General features: G+C 41.8%; 1 protein-coding gene across 6 annotated transcripts in view; it reads left to right on the plus strand.

Moving 5' to 3' along the window:
• cu (NADP/NADPH phosphatase nocturnin) overlaps window positions 1-22,401 on the plus strand; it is a 43,891-nt gene extending 21,490 nt beyond the window's left edge. For 2 of the 6 annotated variants that reach the window (XM_022060147.2, XM_022060146.2), the window contains exons 2-7: window positions 2,368-2,562; window positions 16,496-16,719; window positions 17,223-17,288; window positions 18,756-18,877; window positions 19,685-19,891; window positions 21,774-22,401. In XM_022060147.2, the coding sequence (XP_021915839.2) occupies window positions 2,489-2,562; window positions 16,496-16,719; window positions 17,223-17,288; window positions 18,756-18,877; window positions 19,685-19,891; window positions 21,774-22,289 (1,209 nt within the window). In that variant the 5' untranslated portion in view covers window positions 2,368-2,488 and the 3' untranslated portion in view covers window positions 22,290-22,401. Of the gene's footprint in view, window positions 1-2,367; window positions 2,563-10,106; window positions 10,219-12,951; window positions 13,084-16,495; window positions 16,720-17,222; window positions 17,289-18,755; window positions 18,878-19,684; window positions 19,892-21,773 lie in introns of those variants that run through there. The other 4 variants (XM_087361106.1, XM_022060152.2, XM_022060150.2 and 1 more) reach the window with 3 other exon arrangements.
• The last annotated feature ends 1,516 nt before the right edge of the window (window positions 22,402-23,917 follow it).

Here is a 23,917-nt window from a genome sequence, read left to right on the forward strand (position 1 = left end):
GTTGTTTATTGTAGTCAGACGTTATATTTATCAAGATATGTTGTGTAGAGTAACGTGCGATTAAGAGCGCTAATATAATATTTTACACAATAAAATGTTTTAATATTATATAATTTTTACAACACCAATAAACTTCAAACGTTTGTGTATAGACTGTACAAAATAAATATATTTAATATACCAAATGTTGCATAAATTATGAAAGACTGAAAATACATCAGTGGGACGAAACAGTTAGGTTGTGCGCCTGCGCAGGTGAGTACTACTTTTCGAAGGTCGAGTCAATTCTCCGCTGAGACAGGAGCTCGCACTATATAGAGTGAATGATTGTATGATGATTCTTGAATAACCATGAGAAAACCTTAGGATAGTTAGCCTCTGGGCTAAAGCAAGAATGCTAACCTCTCGGCCGCGGGGTTGGTGTTACTTTGTGCCAGTAATTTTGCAATTTTACTACTTAGTAAGAATATCAGACCAAGTTTCGTAACCCCGTTGTTGAGTAGTGTTTATCTGCACGAACAGGTTCGTTCAAAAAGTAGCTTTGCAGTCGTACCGTGAATTATACACTGCCGAGTTGAGTTCCGGGCTATTGTAATTGTGTGTGTTAGATATTCTTGAAAAAAGAATTGTCCCCTCTATCACTCAAATGCTGTATAAAAGTTTGTTGGTTTACGTAAGTGTTCTTTGAATTTTAAGTGCGTTTTCATAGACTTTAAGTAAGCGAACTTGAACATACTTCCGTCTCTGTACAAACATTGATAATTACACGTTGTTATAATTTCACAACGAATCTTATCATGAGATAGATGCTACCAGTTACGTTAAAGTATTAAGTTGCTCATGATAAGAAGTAGAAATGATGTAATTTTTCGAGTTCAAATAAAGAAATCTAACCTGAAATTTATCTTGGAGATTTATGATTCGTTTTCTCTTTTCCTTGTAAACATTGTAGCAGCATAACGCAACATACCTGACGGATCGTGAGGGACAACGCTGTTAAGTAATGTCACTCGATAAGTGAAGTGGGTTGCGTTTTTGTGTGGCTATTAACACGGCCAGTAGATGGCAGTGGCTTCTGCTGAATCTAATGCCGTTATTATGAATACGTGGAACACGCACGAATCTTTCCTTTGTACACATGCGGACGAATTAGAACAAAGAATAAAATTATCAGAGAGAAGAAGAGAACGAATTGGATGGACTGAGGACGCACAGACAGGAAAAAATGTATTAAATTTTCTGAATATTTTAGAAACGCTAGGGAAACTTCTGGGATCGTTGACATTATAGTTTGTGGCGGTCGTGAATTATATTGGAGGACAGTTTACGGTTCATACTTAACACCCGTCCACCATCGATACCAATTTGACGCAGGGGCCGAAATTTTATAATTTTATTGGGTCCCCAAATGTGTTACCACGCCCACCCCACTGAAGCCTTGATTTTTTTTATACCAGTCCAAATGAAGCCCGATCTGACTTTACTATTATGTCATAAATACGCGTTTCATTTCATCCTTAAATTCCAGTAATCTATGGATAAATTATTCAACGACGCTCTGAAATCTCTCTGGTGGTTTAGGGGTTTGGGGAACGTTGCAGAGACGTAGGATTCAAATTTTATAAGGTGTTATCTCGAACTGTTTCGGAAGGGCGCAGATGCGAAAATCCGAGGGGAAAATCAAGTCTGTGGGACTTGTTTTAGAAGCCCGACTGTGTCACGAGCGTCAGTTGAACCGAACTAGGAATAACGTTTTGTTTGCGAGGAAAAAAAAAACGTTGACCCCGATTAAGCTCGAAATGTTATTTTAAACGTTTGATTGCTATGATTTTAACCAAGCCCGAGCCCGCCGTGTTCAGAGAAGGCCCGAAGGATGGGTCCATATACCTTTAATATGATAATTGTAATTATTTTGGATGTAGGACTCATGATCGCTATTTTATAAAATGAAAGTCCGTTAACATAGCACGCAGATACACAAAACAATGATTATTTTTTAGCGTCATTTGCTGTGTTGCATTGAAATGTTATGTAATCGTTGATATTCGAAATACGCAACTTTTATTAATGGCTTTTAGGTTATAAAATAATCTGATAGCTACACATAACGTTATATAAGACTGTTTACTGTTTTGATTTCAACAGATGTTATTTTTGTAGCAAGGAATCATTTAAGATTGTCTTACTGCCTTCGGGTAAGACCCACAGATTGACGATGGTGGAAATTACGCTCAGAAGCACGAAGCTTTAATAGCCTGAGTTCTGGTTGTCACATTAACCACATAACCATCCCCCCCCCCCCGGAACCCTGTGGCAGAACACGTGTGATTGTTTTGTGGAAAGTGTTAATAAATGTCTCTCGCACAGGAAAGCAGAATAAATGTGAGGAGAAACATCTGTTACTGCGTGCTCCTGATGGCGCCTGCGATACATACTTCTTCATTCTCTTGACGCTTTCCAATATCTCACCCCATCACTCCGCTCGGAGATGAGTTCTGTTGTGTGCAACCGCGCGTTGTGGACTCCGGTCAAGACGTTCCAGCGGCTGTTCAGAGTACCTAGGTGAGAGAGAGAGAGAGAATTCAGTTCTTCCTGTCACAAATCCCAAAACTTTAATTTCAAGTTGACATGTTTTTTTTTCCCAAGGATTATAAGGTAGTATATTTGCGTCATATTGTGAATTAAGTTAATATTTTAATATTTTCCGTCAAATCACAATTTTTAATAAGATGATAAAATATAAAATATTTAAAATATCAATTCCAATTTGTAAATCGATCATTCGATGCGGAACGTGAAATGATATTTTAAATATTTTATATTTTATCATCTTATTAAAAATTGTGATTTGACGGAAAATATTAAAATATTAAGGATTATAACTTTATGTTTTAATAATTGTTTGAATTCTGATATTTGTAATTTATTCTCATTATTTTTCGTTGTCAAAAATTATATTGTTACCACAAGGGACCTTCCTGAGTTAAAAGTTAATCTCGGATGTTGATACACGGACCCACTGGCGCGACTAGCGGCGTGTCGAGTGTTGTCGCGCGCGGCTGTTATTTGTATTGCTTTTTATAGGTGCGAAACCCACTGACGCGGCTGCGCGCCGCGTCAGTGGGTTTCGCACCTATAAAAAGCAATACAAATAACAGCCGCGCGCGACAACACTCGACACGCCGTACGCGGCTAGTCGCGCCAGTGAATTTGAAATCACTCGGGGTACGAGAACTTGTGACTTCAACACAGTAACAAATTCGTAACTGAAGGTTACCGTCTTCGGGGTTGTAGTGCCGTGTAGAAGTTTGCTGACGTTTCAGAGGTTCTTGGCTGCCTCCATAACCACCGCTCTGCTGATGAACCTCGTGCGAAATATCGCAACAGCGGAGTTTCAAAATAAGTAATCTGAAAAGTTTTCCTCGAAGCGTTTAGTGTAATTTAGTCATTAACAGTTATCTGTAGTTTAGATTAAATGTTAGGTTTTTTGTTATGTTATTCAAATTACAATGTTAACTGAATGTCAGGTACATTTTATTATTTCATTACGTCTATTTCCTTAGTTATGTCAGTACCAGAAGTTCAAAATATGCGACTGTATGTCTGTCTGTCCGTATTTCAATATTTGTGTTTGTGATAACTCGAGAAGGGCAAACGGATTTTTCTTGTAATTTTATATTTCGGGGAATTTTACTAAAATTTGTCCGTTGCAGTTTTGGTTAAATTCTGACTGTTTGGCCTTCATGAACACGTATACGTGTTCCTGAGCGGAGAAGTGACTGGATGGAAATCCCCGTAGGTACCGTTGTTACGTGGCAAATCCGTAGTCAGGCACATCTCTGGTGTCATTAGTAAGCGCCGTGATCAAATTATGACGCAGGTGTCGAAATTGTTACTTCATAACTTATTTGTGTTCTAGGATTTGAGACTTTCTCGGGCAATCTGCCGCGTCAACTGGTTACCGTAGTAAATCGACGTTTCGGGAACCATCTCTGTCCCCATCATCAGGGTTCTGATGTGACTGGATACCTCGGAAGTCGCCTATGTTACACAGTATTCATTCACATCAGAACCTTGATGATGGGGACAGAGTTGGTTCCCGAAACGTCGGTTTACTACGGTAACCAGTTGACGCGGCAGATTGCCTGAAAAGATTGATTGTTTGTGTTCTAGGATTTGAGACTTTCTCGGGCAATCTGCCGCGTCAACTGGTTACCGTAGTAAACCGACGTTTCGGGAACCAACTCTGTCCCCATCAACAAGGTTCTGATGTGACTGGATACCTCGGAAGTCGCCTATGTTACACAGTATTCATTCACATCAGAACCTTGATGATGGGGATAGAGTTGGTTCCCGAAACGTCGGTTTACTACGGTAACCAGTTAACGCGGCTGATTGCCTGAAAAGATTTTATTGATTGTTTGTGTTCTAGGATTTGAGACTTTCTCGGGCAATCTGCCGTGTCAACTGGTTACCGTAGTAAATCGACGTTTCGGGAACCAACTCTGTCCCCATCATCAGGGTTCTGATGTGACTGGATACCTCGGAAGTCGCCTATGTTACACAGTATTCATTCACATCAGAACCTTGATGATGGGGATAGAGTTGGTTCCCGAAACGTCGGTTTACTACGGTAACCAGTTAACGCGGCTGATTGCCAGAAAATATTTTATTGATTGTTTGTGTTATTTTTTTCTCTACGCCATTTACATTTTTGTATTTTACAAATAAATGTAGTAAAGTGTAGAAATTGTATCGTATGTGAACACATTTGAACACCGATGTCCTCTTTAGTTTTATGAAATTGTATTAGACGCTACAAAGCAGATTCGTCTGGAAGTTAACCCAGAAACGAACTAATTATTTGTTTATGTCGTATTACCATAATCGTAATATAAAAATCTATAATAAATTATTCTAAAATGTGACTAAGGTCCAATATTAGGGACTAGAGTAACATTTTAAAATTGCACCCAGACTGGAGTTACGAGCAGATTACATGGGAATGCCTGCCCTCGTCTTTCCGTAAATTTAAAGATTTTTTGAAGATTATAATTTTACTTGTTTTTTTCGTGGGGGGGGGGGGGGTAAACATGGTCTCTCACCCTAGGAATAATATAGATCGAGAGTGTTTGAGGGCAGTAACTGAGGAAAATATTTGGCCTTTGAGTTAATAAAGTGCCAGGAAGCTTGAGATGTTTTCGTAATGAAGGGCTTCATAATTTGACTCTTTATCAAATATAATAAATTCTTGTCTGGACCAGGACGAAGATTGTTTCCAACCATTTTGTCGCCGTGAAAGCTCCAAATCTTCACCGAATATTATTAGGATAGCCATATCAAGGCTGTGATATGAGCGAGGAACGTGTCACACGTTGTGAAATAAGAAATACGTACGCAATCTGTCAGAAAGCCTGAATAGAAGAGGCCACTCGGAAGACTTAGTCGTAGATGGGAATAAAACTTTTAATTGAATAAAAATTTTCTTGGATATTATCCATCGTCTAGTAAATATAAAACGTAAAACGACGTTTCGGAGATAGGGATTAGCTCTATCTACTGGGCCCAACTGTGTAGGAACCTGAAGACGGAGATAGAGTCCCATCTCCGAAACGTCGTTTTTACGTTTTATATTTACTAGACGATGGATAATATCCAAGAAAGGTCCGGAGATAGGGATTAGCTCTATCTAGTGGGCCCAACTGAGTAGGAACCTGAAGACGGAGATAGAGTCCCATCTCCGAAACGTCGTTTTACGTTTTATATTTACTAGACGATGGATAATATCCAAGAAAGGTCCGGAGATAGGGATTAGCTCTATCTAGTGGGCCCAACTGAGTAGGAACCTGAAGACGGAGATAGAGTCCCATCTCCGAAACGTCGTTTTACGTTTTATATTTACTAGACGATGGATAATATCCAAGAAAGGTCCGGAGATAGGGATTAGCTCTATCTAGTGGGCCCAACTGAGTAGGAACCTGAAGACGGAGATAGAGTCCCATCTCCGAAACGTCGTTTTACGTTTTATATTTACTAGACGATGGATAATATCCAAGAAAGGTCCGGAGATAGGGATTAGCTCTATCCAGTGGGCCCAACTGAGTAGCCACCTGAAGACGGAGATATAGTCCCATCTCCGAAACGTCGTTTTTACGTTTTATATTTACTAGACGATGGATAATATCCAAGAAAGGTCCGGAGATAGGGATTAGCTCTATCTAGTGGGCCCAACTGTGTAGGAACCTGAAAACGGAGATAGAGTCACATCTCCGAAACGTCGTTTTTACGTTTTATATTTACTAGACGATGGATAATATCCAAGAAAGGTCCGGAGATACGGATTAGCTCTATCTAGTGGGCCCAACTGTGTAGGAACCTGAAAACGGAGATAGAGTCACATCTCCGAAACGTCGTTTTTACGTTTTATATTTACTAGACGATGGATAATATCCAAGAAAGGTCCAGAGATAGGGATTAGCTCTATCTAGTGGGCCCAACTGAGTAGGAACCTGAAGACGGAGATAGAGTCCCATCTCCGAAACGTCGTTTTACGTTTTATATTTACTAGACGATGGATAATATCCAAGAAAGGTCCGGAGATAGGGATTAGCTCTATCCAGTGGGCCCAACTGAGTAGTCACCTGAAGACGGAGATATAGTCCCATCTCCGAAACGTCGTTTTTACGTTTTATATTTACTAGACGATGGATAATATCCAAGAAAGGTCCGGAGATAGGGATTAGCTCTATCTAGTGGGCCCAACTGTGTAGGAACCTGAAAACGGAGATAGAGTCACATCTCCGAAACGTCGTTTTTACGTTTTATATTTACTAGACGATGGATAATATCCAAGAAAGGTCCGGAGATAGGGATTAGCTCTATCTAGTGGGCCCAACTGTGTAGGAACCTGAAAACGGAGATAGAGTAACATCTCCGAAACGTCGTTTTACGTTTTATATTTACTAGACGATGGATAATATCCAAGAAAGGTCCGGAGATAGGGATTAGCTCTATCTAGTGGGCCCAACTGTGTAGGAACCTGAAAACGGAGATAGAGTCACATCTCCGAAACGTCGTTTTTACGTTTTATATTTACTAGACGATGGATAATATCCAAGAAAGGTCCGGAGATAGGGATTAGCTCTATCTAGTGGGCCCAACTGAGTAGACACCTGAAGACGGATATATAGTCCCATCTCCGAAACGTCGTTTTACGTTTTATATTTACTAGACGATGGATAATATCCAAGGTAATTTTTATTCAATTGACTCTTCACCATCGTCAAGAAGTTTTAGATTTGATATAAAACTTTTAAATTAGCGTAAAGGTTGGATTTGGATTAATCTAGTTTTGACAATATCTTGTGATCACGGCGATGAGACTTCGCGATTAACAGTAAGAAACATTTTTCTGACTATGCGAGCGAATGTCGAGTTCTGAAAAGGTTAGGTAACTTTGAAAGCGTACGCTTTGCAATTTAGGTTGAAGAATATGATCTATTGCCGAATTGGTAGAAATTTGTGAATAAATTGTGAGGTTATTTTGAAGTCGCGTTAAGTTCTAGAGTTATCTTGCCAATGTCACTCAGGCCACGGACGGAAGGTCAGACAGATTGTCGTCCTGTTCCAACAAAGGTTTTGCATCCTTTGTTAAGCAAAATTCACTCCAGTTACAACAAACATGTCACAATCCAGCGATTTACATATGCAACAGAGGCTTTAAGGTTGCACGTAAAACCATTGGCGATAACAGCACTGGAAGGCAACTGAATTAGGTAATGAAGACGTCCAAACTGTGGGGCGTAGTACCGGCTGATAAGTGGTCAGCAGCATTCACCCTATTTTTTTACGCACGACGGCACATAATGTTTATTCAACAAACTCTACAATGCCATAAATTTGGATAAGCAATACTTGCCCTTCGAGAATGTAAGCTTGTGAAAGCAAATATTACACGTGTTGGATGTAACTTTAAGTAGTTAACCTGTATTTTGTTTATTCGAATTAAAAGTATAAAAAAATATATTACCTTTTTACATACGAATGTGTAATTTCGAATAAAATGTGCGACACACCGGTTGAGGATCAATTAAGAATAAAATATTGTCATCTGTAATGTGTCCCTGAACCTAGGATATCGGATTCATTTTTGCCCATAATTCTGTTACTCAATAATATTATGTAACAAAATGAGTCATTATTAAGATATTTCATTTTGATTTTACTTAAGTAATCTTTCGATATCAGGATTAATGCCTTCTGATTGCGTAGTTGTAGTCTGGTAGACGTTTACCGATGTTTCAAATTGTTTAGTGCATCCATCATCGGGGCGATCGCACTTCTGAAACGTCGGTAAACTTCTACCAGACTACAACTACGCAATCAGAAGGCAGTAATCTTCGTAATCTCCTTTCGATATCGGTTATTGTGAATCCAAAGCATTTATCCAATCGTTTATCGGTGGGTGACTTCCTAATTCTGGTTTCACAACTACAGGTATACCCAAGTATTGACATAGAAAACCATAGTTTTCTGATATCAGAAGCCCGTCAGTATTTCTAGTCCTTGTCATCCTGGGGTCTCGGGTTCGATTCCCGGCGGTGCCCGAATTTATAACTTTTGTTGGGCAAGGCCGTGGTCTAGGCAACACGGAGTTTTCCTCCGTGGCATCCCAACAATTACTCCATTCACACACAGAAGAAGGCAATGGCAAACCACTTCTGGATCATCTGCCAAGAACGTATATGAACAGGTCCCAGTCCGAGAAAAGGATGGAAGAATCCTGTTCATATGGACCTGTCCTCAGACAGAACACTAAATAATAATAAGATGAGGTGGTCTAGAGGTTAGAACGCTGGCCTTGTAATCCTGGGATCTCGGGTTCGATTCCCGGCTGTGCCTGAATTTATAACTTGTGTTGGGCAAGGCCGTGGTCTAGGCAACACGGAGTTTTCCTCCGGGGGCTTTCCCGGTTTCTCCGTGGCATCCCATTCACACAGAAGAAGGCAATGGCAAACCACTTCTGGATCATCTGCCAAGAACGTATATGAACAGGTCCCAGTCCGAGAAAATGATGGAAGGATCCTGTTCATATGGACCTGTCGTCAGACAGAACACTACATAAATAATAAGATGAGGTGGTCTAGCGGTTAGAACGCTGGCCTTGTAATCCTGGGGTCTCGGGTTCGAATTTATAACTTGTGTTGGGCAAGGCCGTGGTCTAGGCAACACGGAGTTTTCCTCCGGGGGCTTCCCCGGTTTCTCCGTGGCATCCCAACAATTACTCCATTCACACACAGAAGAAGGCAATGGCAAACCACTTCTGGATCATCTGCCAAGAACGTATATGAACAGGTCCCAGTCCGAGAAAAGGATGGAAGGATCCTGTTCATATGGACCTGTCGTCAGACAGAACACTAAATAATAAAAAAAAAACTCTGTTGGTCTCCTGTTTAGCAGCCAAGCGGTAAAGCGCTAGTGTTTGGAGGGAATTCACTTCGAATCTCGGTTATGCAGAATGATATTGATGTTGTTTCTCCTGGTTCATCCGGAGATACGACCTTCGAATAAACGACATCCATCTCCTTCAAAAATTTCATCATTTTATGGCCACTTTCCTATTCCATTCGAAGTTATATAACCTTTTGAAGATGAAATGGCGTCGTTAAATTGCCTGTGGATGGGTTATAAAGAAAAAATATATAAATAAGGAATCATATTTGGGTTTAGTTTCGAGTCGTTGTAGTTGAATATAAAAAGATTTGTCGTTCTTAGAACAATTCATTCCCAAGAAGTTCCAGATGCAAGTTTATATATAAAATACATTTGGAAATAGGTCAGCGGAATTAATAATTTTATAAAAGTTTTTGCACTATTTGCGTCTGTGAAATAAGGTTGATAATCTTGAATACCAGTAGAAATTTTAAAACTATAGCGAAATATTAATGAAATGTTAATTTTCAAAACTTTTGAGTAAATTGTAGTAGAACGTGAACAGAAATTCTGTGCAACGAGTATATTTTTTCTATAGACGTTACTAAAATAAGGAGTATAGATAAGGTAACTTGGGGGAGGAGTCAGCGAGGTATAAAGCTCGCTCCAAACCGTCCGAGTGCAGTGTGACAGACAAGTAAGTGCTTCTATTCACATCGCCATGAGACACGGCGAGGCGACCCCCTCTGCTAAGAACCCATTGCTGCAACGATTTCTCGTCCAGCGGTGAGTGAGATCTTTGAATTTAACGATATTTACCCGGAGCTGACCGATATTGAAACACAATTCAAGTCCATCAGAGGTTTCGTTAACAATTATTAAGACTGTTCACTCGTTTTTATTTGTAGTGTTCTGTCTGACGACAGGTCCATATGAACAGGATCCTTCCATCCTTTTCTCGGACTGGGACCTGTTCATATACGTTCTTGGCAGATGATCCAGAAGTGGTTTGCCATTGCCTTCTTCTGTGTGTGAATGGAGTAATTGTTGGGATGCCACGGAGGAAAACTCCGTGTTGCCTAGACCACGGCCTTGCCCAACACAAGTTATAAATTCGAACCCGTGACCCCAGGATTACAAGGCTAGTGTTCTGACCACTAGACCACCGTGGCTTTCACTCGTACGAATGTAAAAAGAATACTAAATGTTAAACAGGGTCTCTGGATTGGACATCCGGGGCTCTTGTGAACACGGTTTCGTAAAAGACTAGAATTATTGACTAGTTTGAATGACTCTACTCCATGGAGATTGTGGAACTTGGAATCAGGACCAATCCATAGCTTTCATCATAGTTTGTCTTGCTGGAGTAGAGTTGAAATAGACGTGATTGCAGCTATGAAACACGTGTCAAGACTTACTTGTCTAAGATAACTGTTTGATATGATAACACGAAGACATGGAGGAAGGTATCAGGCCTCTGTGATGTACAGGGGAACAAATTCTATGGGGAAAGCTTCTTCGAAGCGTGATAAAAAAAGAGACGAACTAAAGTGGTCGTAAGTGTAGAGGAACTTCGTGAATTGTACAGATTTAGTAGTGAAATTTGTCAGCTGTGCCGGTCGTTGCGTTTACATTCCTAACGGCACAGCCGCTAAATATCCTCACTTCACGAATGTAAGGACGGTGAAATTTGGTGACAGTAACTGGAGTGTAGCACTGAATTGAATTGAGGAGATAAGACGTGTATACAGAATTTTGGTAAGGAACCCTTGAACTTGGAAGAACGAAAACGTAATAGGTTATGTGTATGGGAGGCGTCTGTTTTTAATTTACCCAGGATTGTGACCATTGATGTTTTATGGGTTGTTGCGATGTGTAATGGTGGTAGAAGTTTGCCAATGTTTCAGGGGTGCTTTCTGCATCCATCTTCATGCCGCCGTGAGAACTTCAAATTTCACCAAGTATAAAACTACCGGAATAAATAACTACATTTAAAATGAATGCTAGAACTTATTATAAACATTCCATCTTTATCTAAGTCTGACACTTCCCTTCAGGTTTTTCGACTAGATTTTATATATCAATATCTAAAACATTCTTGACGATGGTGAAGAGTCATTTGAATAAAAATTTACTTGGATATTATCCATCGTCTAGTAAATATAAAACGTAAAAACGACGTTTCGGAGATGGGACTCTATCTCCGTCTTCAGGTTCCTACACAGTTGGGCCCACTAGATAGAGTTAATCCCTATCTCCGGACCTTTCTTGGATATTATCCATCGTCTAGTAAATATAAAACGTAAAAACGACGTTTCGGAGATGGGACTCTATCTCCGTCTTCAGGTTCCTACACAGTTGGGCCCACTAGATAGAGTTAATCCCTATCTCCGGACCTTTCTTGGATATTATCCATCGTCTAGTAAATATAAAACGTAAAACGACGTTTCGGAGATGGGACTCTATCTCCGTCTTCAGGTTCCTACACAGTTGGGCCCACTAGATAGAGTTAATCCCTATCTCCGGACCTTTCTTGGATATTATCCATCGTCTAGTAAATATAAAACGTAAAACGACGTTTCGGAGATGGGACTCTATCTCCGTCTTCAGGTTCCTACTCAGTTTGGACCACTAGATAGAGCTAATCCCTATCTCCGGACTTTTTCCTTGGATATTATCCATCGTCTAGTAAATATAAAACGTAAAACGACGTTTCGGAGATGGGACTCTATCTCCGTCTTCAGGTTCCTACTCAGTTTGGACCACTAGATAGAGCTAATCCCTATCTCCCTAGGTCCGGAGATAGGGATTAGCTCTATCTAGCTCCAGCTCATGTTACGTCCTCTGTTCTCAAAGTAATCATAGTCAGTTGCAGTCAGTTTATATGACAATGAAAATTGTTGGCTCCAAAGCAGATAAAATTTATTAATTAAAATTATTAATGGCGCCTTGGTCAGAATTCCCAACGAATGTATGGAGAATGGTGTAGTGGTAGTTATTTCTGTATTAAAAATCACCATTAAATCTTAATTATAAAATACTGGTTCCGGAAAAGCCCGGAACATTTTACGTTTGTAAGTGTTAATCCGTTTCGTAATCGTAACGAGAATCTCCAAAGATATTGCGCGTGGACTTCGTGGAATCGATAATGAAAAGACAAGTAAATTTTTTTTTACAAGTCGAACAAAACTTCTGAGAGTTGCTTTCGTGTGTGAGACACTTCCTGTATCTGCTTTTTCGTTTCATTGATGACAAATCTGCCAATTCAGTGATTCATATATCTCCCGGAATTACCCACAAATATCTCATTTGACGTATGTTGAGATTCTGCTTTCTATACGACTGTGGTAATTTATCCGGCGCGACCTTATAGTCACTTGTTTGTTTAGTAATGGCTTCAGATCGTCCCCGCCTGCGACACTAGCGCCAAGCTGTGCGCACACACTGAGATTCCACGTGTCAGCTGTTTGGTGAGAGAGCAGTTGCAGGTCTGATAAATCGCTGTAAATTGTTAGTACAGTCACAGAGTTGAACTAAGTTATAGACGTGGTGTTTCCTGTACGGTTTCTACAGAATTAGTCAATTGATTTCTGCTAAAACCGGTGTAGTGTGCTGAGTCTATCGATTTCCTGTTCCTGCGCATGCGTACATGTAGGTATGAGACATCGAGTGATAGTTTTGTTGGAAAACGGATATAAATTATAAAAAGAATCTGCAGGTAAGAGTAGGAAGTGGTTTTTTTCTCTCACGACTGTGGTATGGTATGTCAATTCTTAACTCTGGTTCAAGACAGAAGATTGTTAAATAACCCGTGTGGGCTAATATCGTCTGTGTATGTGATATTTGTGGTGGGTGGAAAACATGGATTCTGGGTGAGGCTAAAGTTCGTTCGTGTTTAAAATGTGTTTTATAAATGCATGCTGAAATAGGCTATCGGTTTTACATGAAGAAATTTCCGTCGTGTTTCAGGGTTAGGTATGAACATACTTAGTTCCGTGTTATAACTGACACAGACCTTGAATACTGAACAGCAGCTGTGTGACACAAATTACGTATCCAAGGACGGGAAAGAAATATGGACACAGATTTTATTTAGAAAAGTGGTTACCGAAACTTGTGGGAGGCGTTTTGTGTCATGGCTGCCATTTTTTTTGTGGGGTTAGTCAAATGGATGCCACGGTGGTCTAGCGGTTAGAACGCTGGCCTTGTAATCCTGGGGTCTCGGGTTCGATTCCCGGCGGTGCCCGAATTTATAACTTGTGTTGGGCAAGGCCGTGGTCTAGGCAACACGGAGTTTTCCTCCGTGGCATCCCAACAATTACTCCATTCACACACAGAAGAAGGCAATGGCAAACCACTTCTGGATCATCTGCCAAGAACGTATATGAACAGGTCCCAGTCCGAGAAAAGGATGGAAGGATCCTGTTCATATGGACCTGTCGTCAGACAGAACACTAAATAAATAAACATAAAATAGTGAAATGGATGCCTGACAGGGATGTTAAGAGAGTTTCGTGATGAACATCGTATTGTGCAGTGAATGATGGAATTCTGAAGTTTTGAAGTTCGGGGCACACATATATTTGTTCACATCAGAATTTTGCTGTGTTGTGTTGACTTGGCTTGTTTGCCTTGAAGGTTAGATAGCAGGAATGCGGCAGTAGTTTTGAATAACTCCACTGTACAATGTTTACATGAACATCACGTTCTCGTAGTAGCTTGTAGTTATGTATGCGTGAGAAGCATTGAAAATTGGAGAAAACTTAAAAAGACGAACCGCGAAATTAAATGAGAGTGGAAAAGTTGTAGCCTAAAGCATTTCCAAAGCCCGTACACCACCATTTATTCACAGAGCAACGTATCGTGATTTTTCGTGTATATCAGAAGACATCACAGTGAAATGAGCTTTAAATAAAGGTTATGAATCGTAATGAGATCTCTTGTGTTATGCCAGTATTTGAACATGTGACATCCGTAATGTGAAGAAGTGATAATGACTCGACCACCACATTCGAAGTGTTGAGTATCGAATAGAGAAGCTCGGGGAAAATTTTTAATAGTTTTTGTGATGGTCGAGGAAGGGAGTTTGGCACGAACACAACGTTGACACCAGGACCGTGAGAAGATAGAAACTGGCGGCCACTTGAGAGTAAAGTAGAAATCGTTCGTAGAGATCGGGGCATTAGTAGAAAGTTTCTATTGGAACAGCGAGCCAGTGAATTCTGTGTGGCGGATCTCAGTTATCATTTTAGGAAACAAAACTGTGACATCGCGGATGTGACCGGAACTGATGCGTCAGCATTACGTCTATCCGGATTATTTGCTCGGTTTAAGAATGGTACTGGTTCATCACCGCAACTTCCTGTGGCGTTCGTTTGCTGACTCTGCTATTCGAATTACAAGCTAATGCCGTGTGTGTGCTTATTTAATGATACTTTTCCGACTGACTTCGTCTCGCCCAAGAACGATCCTTATATAAACTGATGGGCGGATAATTTGCCTCAGGCATCGCTACGTGATTGGAGAGGAAATGACACGTGTTTAACGTTTTTAAGGTGTACGAAAGTGTTTGCAACACTTTGTTGCGTCATCGTAAACTGATAGCACGTGTTTTTGTCAAGGATGCTTAAAATTAATTCATGGGGGGGGGGGGGGGGTTAAATCATAAGCATGTCAGACCTAATACGACGGTCTGCATAATCTCCAGGATAGCATACGGCAGAGAAATGAATATTTCTTATGAATGCACACCAAGTTGGCATACGAGGTGCGATCGGAAAGTTTCAAGACTGCGCGTATAAAAACCCGTACACTTATCTCAGGTATTAAATTCATCTATCACCCTCGAAGTAGTTCCCCTGGGAGTGAACACAACGATCCCAGCGCCGCTGCCAAGCCTGGAAATCTTTCTTTGTCAGCCTGTCAAGCACCATCTGCGATTCTGCCTGAATCTCTTGCCAAAGACTCGCCAAAACGGCTACGGAAACCTATGAAATGCTAAAGCAAGCATTTGGGGAGTCCGCAATGGGTCGTGCACAAACTTTTGTGTGGCATTCACGTTTTAAAAATGGCCGAACCTCTGTCGATGATGACGAGCGTTCTGGACGACCATCTTCGAGCACAACGCCCGAAAATGTTACGAAGATTCGGCAGGCCATTCACGAAGATCGACGTCGTACCATCAACGACTTGTGCGACATTGTTGGGATAGGCTATGGGACCTGTCAGCTGATTCTAAAGGAAGAACTCCACATGCGACGCATCCTGTCTGAGGACCAGAAGCAGAATCGACTTCTCGTTTGTCAGGAGCTCAAAGATCTTGCAAGAACCGACCCCAACTTCCTTTCTAAGCTCCGTGTGACTTCTTCCTCTTCCCAAAGATGAAAATTCAGCTAAAGGGAAGGAGATTTGAGACGACAGAAGAGATTCAGGCAGAATCGCAGATGGTGCTTGACAGGCTGACAAAGAAAGATTTCCAGGGATGCTTCCAGGCTTGGCAGCGGCGCTGGGATCGTTGTGTTCACTCCCAGGGGAACTACTTCGAGGGTGATGGATGAATTTAATACCTTTGATAAGTGTACGGGTTTTTATACGCGCAGTCTTGAAACCTTTCGATCGCACCTCGTAAGGGCACCGGTCTCCCTCCAGTCGTGTGTTGGGCGCAAGGTGATTGCCACGCCATTAAACAATTTCTTGGCAACTGACCAACTGGTATGAAGACAGAGACTTGAACGTCCCAGTAGATGGTTACTTCTTGAGGCCAAAACAAGCCATGCGTTGACCAAACTTGGTGAAGATAAGAAGCAGAATGAGACGTCTCGGCGTATCTAGGAGTAGATGGGAGGATAATTTTAAAATGGGTCTCAGGTGGACTGAATTAATTTGAATCAGGGTAGGGTCGGGTGGCGGGTTTTGAACATGGTTATGAACCTTTGGGTTCGTTAAAGACAGGCGGAGAGTGTGGTATCTATCGGATTCTGAAGGAATCTTGCGCAGTGGAGTTCGATGGGGGCAGGGGTTGTCGAGTCGCGACTCTGCAGTGGCGTTTGTGTTTGTATTTCAGAATGGGCAGCTTCACGTCTGCGCCGAAGATCCTGAACGAGGACACGCAGGATGCGGATGTTGTGCTGCCGACGAGCCTCAGCAGGGACGAGCTGTTGCAGCATTGCCATCAGCAGCTGGAGAACCTGCCGTCCCTCGTGAAAAGGTCTTTCAGGCGGCTGGTCCAGCAGTTCGGCGACACCGCCGACGGGCTGAGGGTGTTGCAATGGAATGTCCTGTCGAGAGGTACAGGCGGTCGTGGTTCTCATGCTGACAGATGCTTTTTCCCCGATTTTATCTTCAGAAAACGTCGGGCACTGTGATTGGAGGAATTGAATTCATAAAGAACATGAGATTTTTAACGAGTGTTGGTAAATATAGTGGTATTCAGGGTGGACATTTCCAACACTTATATAGCATTGTTTTGTTGTTTTATTATTTATGTAATTATTCTGATAAATAAGACGTGTGTTGGGTTGTGCGACTCTTCAATCACCCTGTAGATTTTTTTAATTCAGTGCTGTTGTCGACATTTTACGAACAAATAGTGTCAGTCAACGTTGGCTAAAATGTTCTGCAGAGAATGATTAGATTCTTAGTCTAGAATTTGTTTTTAATAAATAATAATGTTAATTATCGATGCGCAAAATTTATTTCGATAACGAATACTTTTCTAAGATGTATCGTAACGTATAGATTATCGATATCAGATGACATCGTAATTGTTAACAGGCGTTGTGTCTTTACAGTTTGCGGCGAAGCAACGTCTAGTCCTTACCACATTCGAGTGTTGCAGTGGAATCTTCTTTCGCAAGGTGTGTACATACGAATAGGGTACTGAGATGAATCTCATAATGACGAGCTTCGTTATTATTAATACGATTTAATAAAAGAGTGAGATTTGTGGTGCATATACGAGGTGCGATCGGAAAGTTTAAAGACTGTGTCAATAGAGGGCGAACCGGATGTAGTACGAGCTTCTGCCGCTAGGGGGTGCGACCTACATTCATAGTGAATCAGTGTGCCAGCCGGCATCATCGAATTAGCATTTGTTTCTTAGTTACGGGCGTTTTGGTAGTGCATTACACCGACCCTCCTGCGATTTCGGAATGGCGTGTGCATCAAATTTTGCCAAAGACTCGCCAAAACGGCTACGGAAACCTATGAAATGCTAAATCAAGCATTTGGGGAGTCCGCAATGGGTCGTGCACAAACTTTTGTGTGGCATTCACGTTTTAAAAATGGCCGAACCTCTGTCGATGATGACGAGCGTTCTGGACGACCATCTTCGAGCACAACGCCCGAAAATGTTACGAAGATTCGGCAGGCCATTCACGAAGATCGACGTCGTACCATCAACGACTTGAGCGAAATTGTTGGGATAGGCTATGGGACCTGTCAGCTGATTCTAAAGGAAGAACTCCACATGCGACGCATCATGACAAAGCGCCAGCGCACACCGCCCTCAAAGTTCGGCAGTTTTTGGCCTCAAACACCATGGCCGTCATCCCGCACCCTCCTTATTCGCCGTGTGACTTCTTCCTCTTCCCAAAGATGAAAATTCAGCTAAAGGGAAGGAGATTTGAGACGATAGAAGAGATTCAGGCAGAATCGCAGATGGTGCTTGACAGGCTGACAAAGAAAGATTTCCAGGGATGCTTCCAGGCTTGGCAGCGGCGCTGGGATCGTTGTGTTCACTCCCAGGGGAACTACTTCGAGGGTGATGGATGAATTTAATACCTGAGATAAGTGTACGGGTTTTTATAGGCGCAGTCTTGAAACTTTCCGATCGCACCTCGTAGCACGTATGGGGGGAGAAATGGGAACGAAATTTGAAAAAACCTGATGGGGGACACCGCATGAGAGATCTAGAAGTAGATGGGAGGTATTGTTGGCGTGCCAAGAGAAGTTTTTTGGAGGTAGGGTGGTCATGAACGGCTACGATTCGTTCTTTCATAAAACTTCGTATACACAATGCAGCTGCAATGCTAGAAATTAATAGAGTACAATGTTTTGGAATAGGCAGAGTGCGCATGCGCTGTAAGATCCCGTCAGACTGTCTTCGCGGCTACTGAAGTACAGTGGCACCGACATCGGTCGATTCGGCCGACGCCCGACTTCGGCCGAACTCGCCCGATCTTTTTAAACCTGTTGGAAGGCACGTGCGTGGGGTCAGTGCAACCGATCTCATCGGCCGATTATAGCAGACGTCGGCCGATGATAATCTGACGACCGATATCGGTGCCACTGTGACTACAGCCTTAGTCGGTTGTTTGTTCCAGCCCTAGGTCAGATGAACGACAACTTTGTGTGTTGTCCGGACGCAGCCTTGGAGTGGCGGTTCAGGCGGTACCACATCATCGAGGAGATCGTCGAATACTGCCCAGACATCGTTTGCCTTCAGGTACCTCGTCTCCTCTTATGATTTTGAACTCTTCCCCTGTACGTTTAGGTCTTCTGCGGTGTCGTATTTCAATTCCTTATGTCCGATTCTTCTGAGCTACGAGATTTCTAATATTTTAGTCGTCTATAGCAATTCGTATTTTTCTCTGATTCCTTGCTCTGTGTCTTGTTATTCTTAGACGTGTTGTTTATGTAAACTCTGACGTAAGATGTAATTAATATGAAGGTTTCTGTATTCTGGGTTGTTGCGCCGCGTAGTATGGTCGATGTTTATCGACGTTTCGGAGGCATATCTAATGTGACAGATTGACCACCACTCTTTCAAATTTGGCGAATCCTGGATTCAGATCACGGCCCGGAGACTGGTTTCGTGGTTTTATTTATACCATCTAAAATGCAGGGATAGTACATTTAATTAGCTCACGATATCTTTCATATCCTCTAAGAGATATTTTTAATGATTTAATTATGTTATCGACAGTGTACTTAAAAGAATTGTCATTACAAGGAGCATGGTATTAAAAGTGTGCTCTGACATTGCATACGTGTCCTTCTCGGTACATCACTAGGTCGTTGTTGGGCTACCAGCCCTGTCAGTACCCTGAGGACGAGGACAAAGATGTTACTCGAAACGTTGGTGTTTTCGTCTTTCAACTACCTGACACGTCTGTTAGCAACAGAAGAATTTATTATGTCGACAAACGTTTTAAGAAGTATCGAGGGACTGAGAAGTCGATACGTTACTGTCGAAAAGACTCGTTGATCTCAAGAGTTGAATCAGCTGACGTCACGAACTGAATTTTTACAGGAAGTGGATCACTTCAACTTTCTAAAAACCGTGCTGGGTACGCAGGGCTACAAAGGGATGTTCTTCCCGAAGCCCGATTCTCCATGCCTCTACATAAAGGGAAACAATGGTCCAGATGGCTGCGCTATCTTCTTCAGGGAGGAAAAGTTTGAGCTGCTGAAGACTGAGACGCGCGTCCTCGAGGTCTGGAGAGTACAGAGCAACCAGGTCAGTGTGGACAGCGATGTATGTCACGGAATTCGCGTAAAAGTATTTTATAAGACTGATATTTTACATGGAAAATCTTGTATTTCGTAAGTTTAAAAGGTGTGTCGCTGAGGTTATGATATTTTGCTGTTTGAGATAGATTTTTTGTTAAACGATGATGCCTCATCAGTTTGAGTTGTGGGAGATTTAAGAAAGCAGTCGCTGGCCTGCTTGAAGAACTATTACCGAATTTCTTCGAAAAATCACGATAAATGTCTATAGAGTCACGTATTATGAACGATATTCGAGTTGCTAACACAGCAAAAGTTACGTTCGAGGTACTTTTTTTTTTAAGTATTGTGAGAGGTAAATTGCTTGATTTGACGAAACTTAATACCCGTATGAAAGAAGATGAAAAACGTTTCTTTTACTACGTTATTTGAGCTCAAAGTGAAGTGTGAGAAATCGCGAACTGTTTCTGGAGGTTTCGTCTGTCTCTTACTGGCCGCCGGGCATTTCTATGTCGTTCATTTCCTGTTATGACTGTTTTTCCTTTGCAAAAGCTGCGAAAGCTGGGGACAAGGTCGTTTGCTCGTCTCCGCTTGTAGTAATCAGACGATCCTCGCATGGACACGAAGTGCACTGACCGCAACATCTGCGAACTTCGTCTACGTCGCGGAAAGACAGACGGCGAAGAGTTTGCGAACTTGAAAGAGTTTTCTTTTACACTTTTAATCTCCACAAACCGACCTTTGCACCTAATTGTATTTTGTTAACCAAAAAGTTATAAAACACCAGCAGTGCAGGCGTAAGACTTAGACCGTGATACTTCTACAGTCTAAACGTAGTCATTTCACATCGGATAATGTACAAGGAAGGGCTGATTTATCTTTCCGTATGTCCTGTCTCTTCACGGTATCTCCGACCCTCCCACTGACTGACTTGCTATTGGGAGGAACCCAGTACGTTGTCGCCTCTTCAGTTTCGTGTGAGGACCGTACAAGAATATCGACTACGATGGATTTTTCCCAAATATCTCAATATTCTGAATCAACGTGCCTGATAAGATTGCACAAAACCTCAACGACGTAAAATAATCGAAAAATAACATCGACAAAATTTTGATACATCGACTTGAACAAAAGTATGAGTATTTTGGGGCCTTTTTTTTAAATACAGATTGTCGTACTGACATGACTCGGTGTGTAGAGACTCGTTTGTGAAGTCAAAACCTCAGACTTTCAGCTGCGTAGGCTTTAACTCTTTAAAACGCAGTGATAAATATATGTACCGCCATCTTTTAACATTTTTTCCCACGTATGTATGCCGTGCGATTTACAGAATTATTATTATTTATTTAGTGTTCTGTCTGACGACAGGTCCATATGAACAGGATCCTTCCATCCTTTTCTCTTCTCGGACTGGGACCTGTCATTATACGTCCTTGGCAGATGATCCAGAAGTGGTTTGCCATTGCCTTCTTCTGTGTGTGAATGGAGTAATTGTTGGGATGCCACGGAGGAAAACTCCGTGTTGCCTAGACCACGGCCTTGCCCAACACAAGTTATAAATTCGAACCCGAGACCCCAGGATTACAAGGCCAGCGTTCTAACCGCTGGACCACCGTGGCTATTATTTACAGAATAAAGATAATTATTTCCTCTAACCTAACCTAACCAGCTAATCCCTCTAATGAAGACGTTTCATATGTTCTTCAGACTTCCCTCCTGGTTCCATTAGTCATTAGTCTACGTTCTCCGCTTGCTATAGCTTTATACCTGCCTGGGAACCTTCGTAGTCGTAACCCCCACCAGTTAAATCCGGTGTTTCTCACTACTCCCCTCACTCTCTCATTAACCCACGCTGCCGAGCTCCTGAAAGCAATTCCGCGGTTGTGTCGCAGGTTGCGGTGATAATGCTGCTGAGGGTCAGAGAGACGGACCAGGAGCTGTGTGTGGCTACGACGCACCTCAAAGCGCGCAACGGAGCTCTGTTGTCCACTCTGCGCAACGAACAGGGCAAGGACCTCTTGGACTTCGTAACGGCGCACTCCGGCGGCCGTCCCGTCATCATCTGCGGAGATTTCAACGCAGAACCCAGCGAACCTGTGTACGTGACCTTACTTGGCTGCCAGGCCCTGCGCCTAGGTAGTGCGTATGCGTCCACGGGTGAAGGCCCCGAGGATGCACTCAGAGAACCGCCTTATACCACGTGGAAGATCCGGGAGGAGGGAGAAGTGTGTCATACGATCGATTATGTGTTCTACTCTACAGACGGTTTGGCCGTGGAGGCTGTACTAGACTTTCCCACGGGGGAGGAAATTGGGGAAGGCAGAGTCCCCTCCTTCAGCTACCCTTCTGACCATTTCTCACTCGTGTGTGACTTCCGATTTAAAAATGCCAGTGAAGTAGTCTCGTGAAGAACGAAGTTGAATCTCAGCTGTTGTTTGCTTATATATTATACTGTAAAGAATGTTAACGTTGTACATATTTATATACGTGTTCAATAAAAGTCACTGTTTATCTGTTAAAGGAGTTACCTGAATGACCGACTCGTCACAGCCGTCGGCTAGGAGATTCAGTTCCATTTTCTCCCAGAAATGAAGTTTCTGCGATTTATTTTTCGTTAAATCATCGTGACACAATTAGCATAAACATGTGTAATCATTTTAGGCACAGGTCAATAGTAGGAGAGCCTATAGAAAGCATTTTTGAAAGTTACTTCCGTCCATGAAACATTTCAGCACGTAATATTAACGTGCTAGATCACTAATTTATGTTGCTGTTATTCTCTTGTGCGTTTAACCCTTTTAAAGACGAAACTCACGACATAACCCTAAACACAAAAGTTTCGTGTGTTTGTTCGTTTGTAGCTTGAGTACGGATGCACCGATTTGCGGCCAATTTTGAATTTGTGTTCCTTGAGATCAGGAAGAGAACATGGGATATTCAGAACTGCGGTTAATTGTCGTGAGTCCGATTCCCGATGCACGTTTCAAAGCCGAAACAAAGCCATTTTTATCGAGATGAGGTTAGGAATACAAGAAGACATGACGTTTACGAACCGAAGCCGAAGGTCGTGACGAAATTCTTCGCGACATCGACACGTGCTGCCATCTATGGCACAGCAAACGAATCACAATTACAACTAAATGAAACGTGAGAACTAACCTCAAAATTCAGCCTGGGTAGCTATAGTTCTCTAAGCACTTTTCAGCAGAACATTGCTACCTCGGTTCAGATTCATCTCTAGTTACATACTTTTGAGATTTATAGTTAGCTAGGGCAACTACAGCTAAAAGAATCTACAGTAAGACTCCCACTCTTAGCTTACTTACCTGTCTTGATTAACAACGCAGCCAATGACGTCACAGTCCTTTCATTTCCTAACAGGAATACAAAATTACATTAATCTGATTTCGGGAAACAATTTTCCCCGTTCGATGAATATTTTCTGTTTATAATTGGGAAGGCAAATACTACGATATCGGAAATATCTTTTTTAACTTGCGGATGCGTAAATTAAACCTAGAGCAGTAATAGTTGTGTGTATCATTCCGCCGCTGTAGACTTGCAGTTTGTATTCCAAGCAGTCTGTGACGATTACGGTTCACGTCTGGTCAGATTCCAGTTCGAGCCCTGTGGATGTTGGAGACATTTCTTCTGCGGAAAAATTGTGTGGTTGCCGTAAGAGGTAAGTACTCATTTCTTTGTTTATGGTTGAGCTGGAATGTTATTTTATTTGTTTATTGCTGTTTAGAAAAAGGTTCTACTCAAAACGACATTTTTAACCGCGTTGCATCCTGGTTAAATTTATTTCATGTGTACCTATATCACGTATTTCTTCTAATTTTTAACTGACTTAATATTCGTCCGTCTGTTCTGTTTTTATAAAACGGTATGTCCCTCCATAATTCTATCTACTCACAAGTCAACAAGATTTATAAACGTGAAAATTCACACTCGACTACAGTTAAATCGTCGTTAATTTAGTTTCATACGATATATTATTCTAATTGTCTATATTCAACATGGTTTTAGGATCATC

Source organism: Zootermopsis nevadensis, unplaced genomic scaffold (assembly GCF_977971745.1).
Source record: "Zootermopsis nevadensis isolate Lab colony 2312 unplaced genomic scaffold, Znev_1.0 Znev_ptg000003l, whole genome shotgun sequence".
Lineage (NCBI taxonomy): Eukaryota > Metazoa > Arthropoda > Insecta > Blattodea > Termopsidae > Zootermopsis > Zootermopsis nevadensis.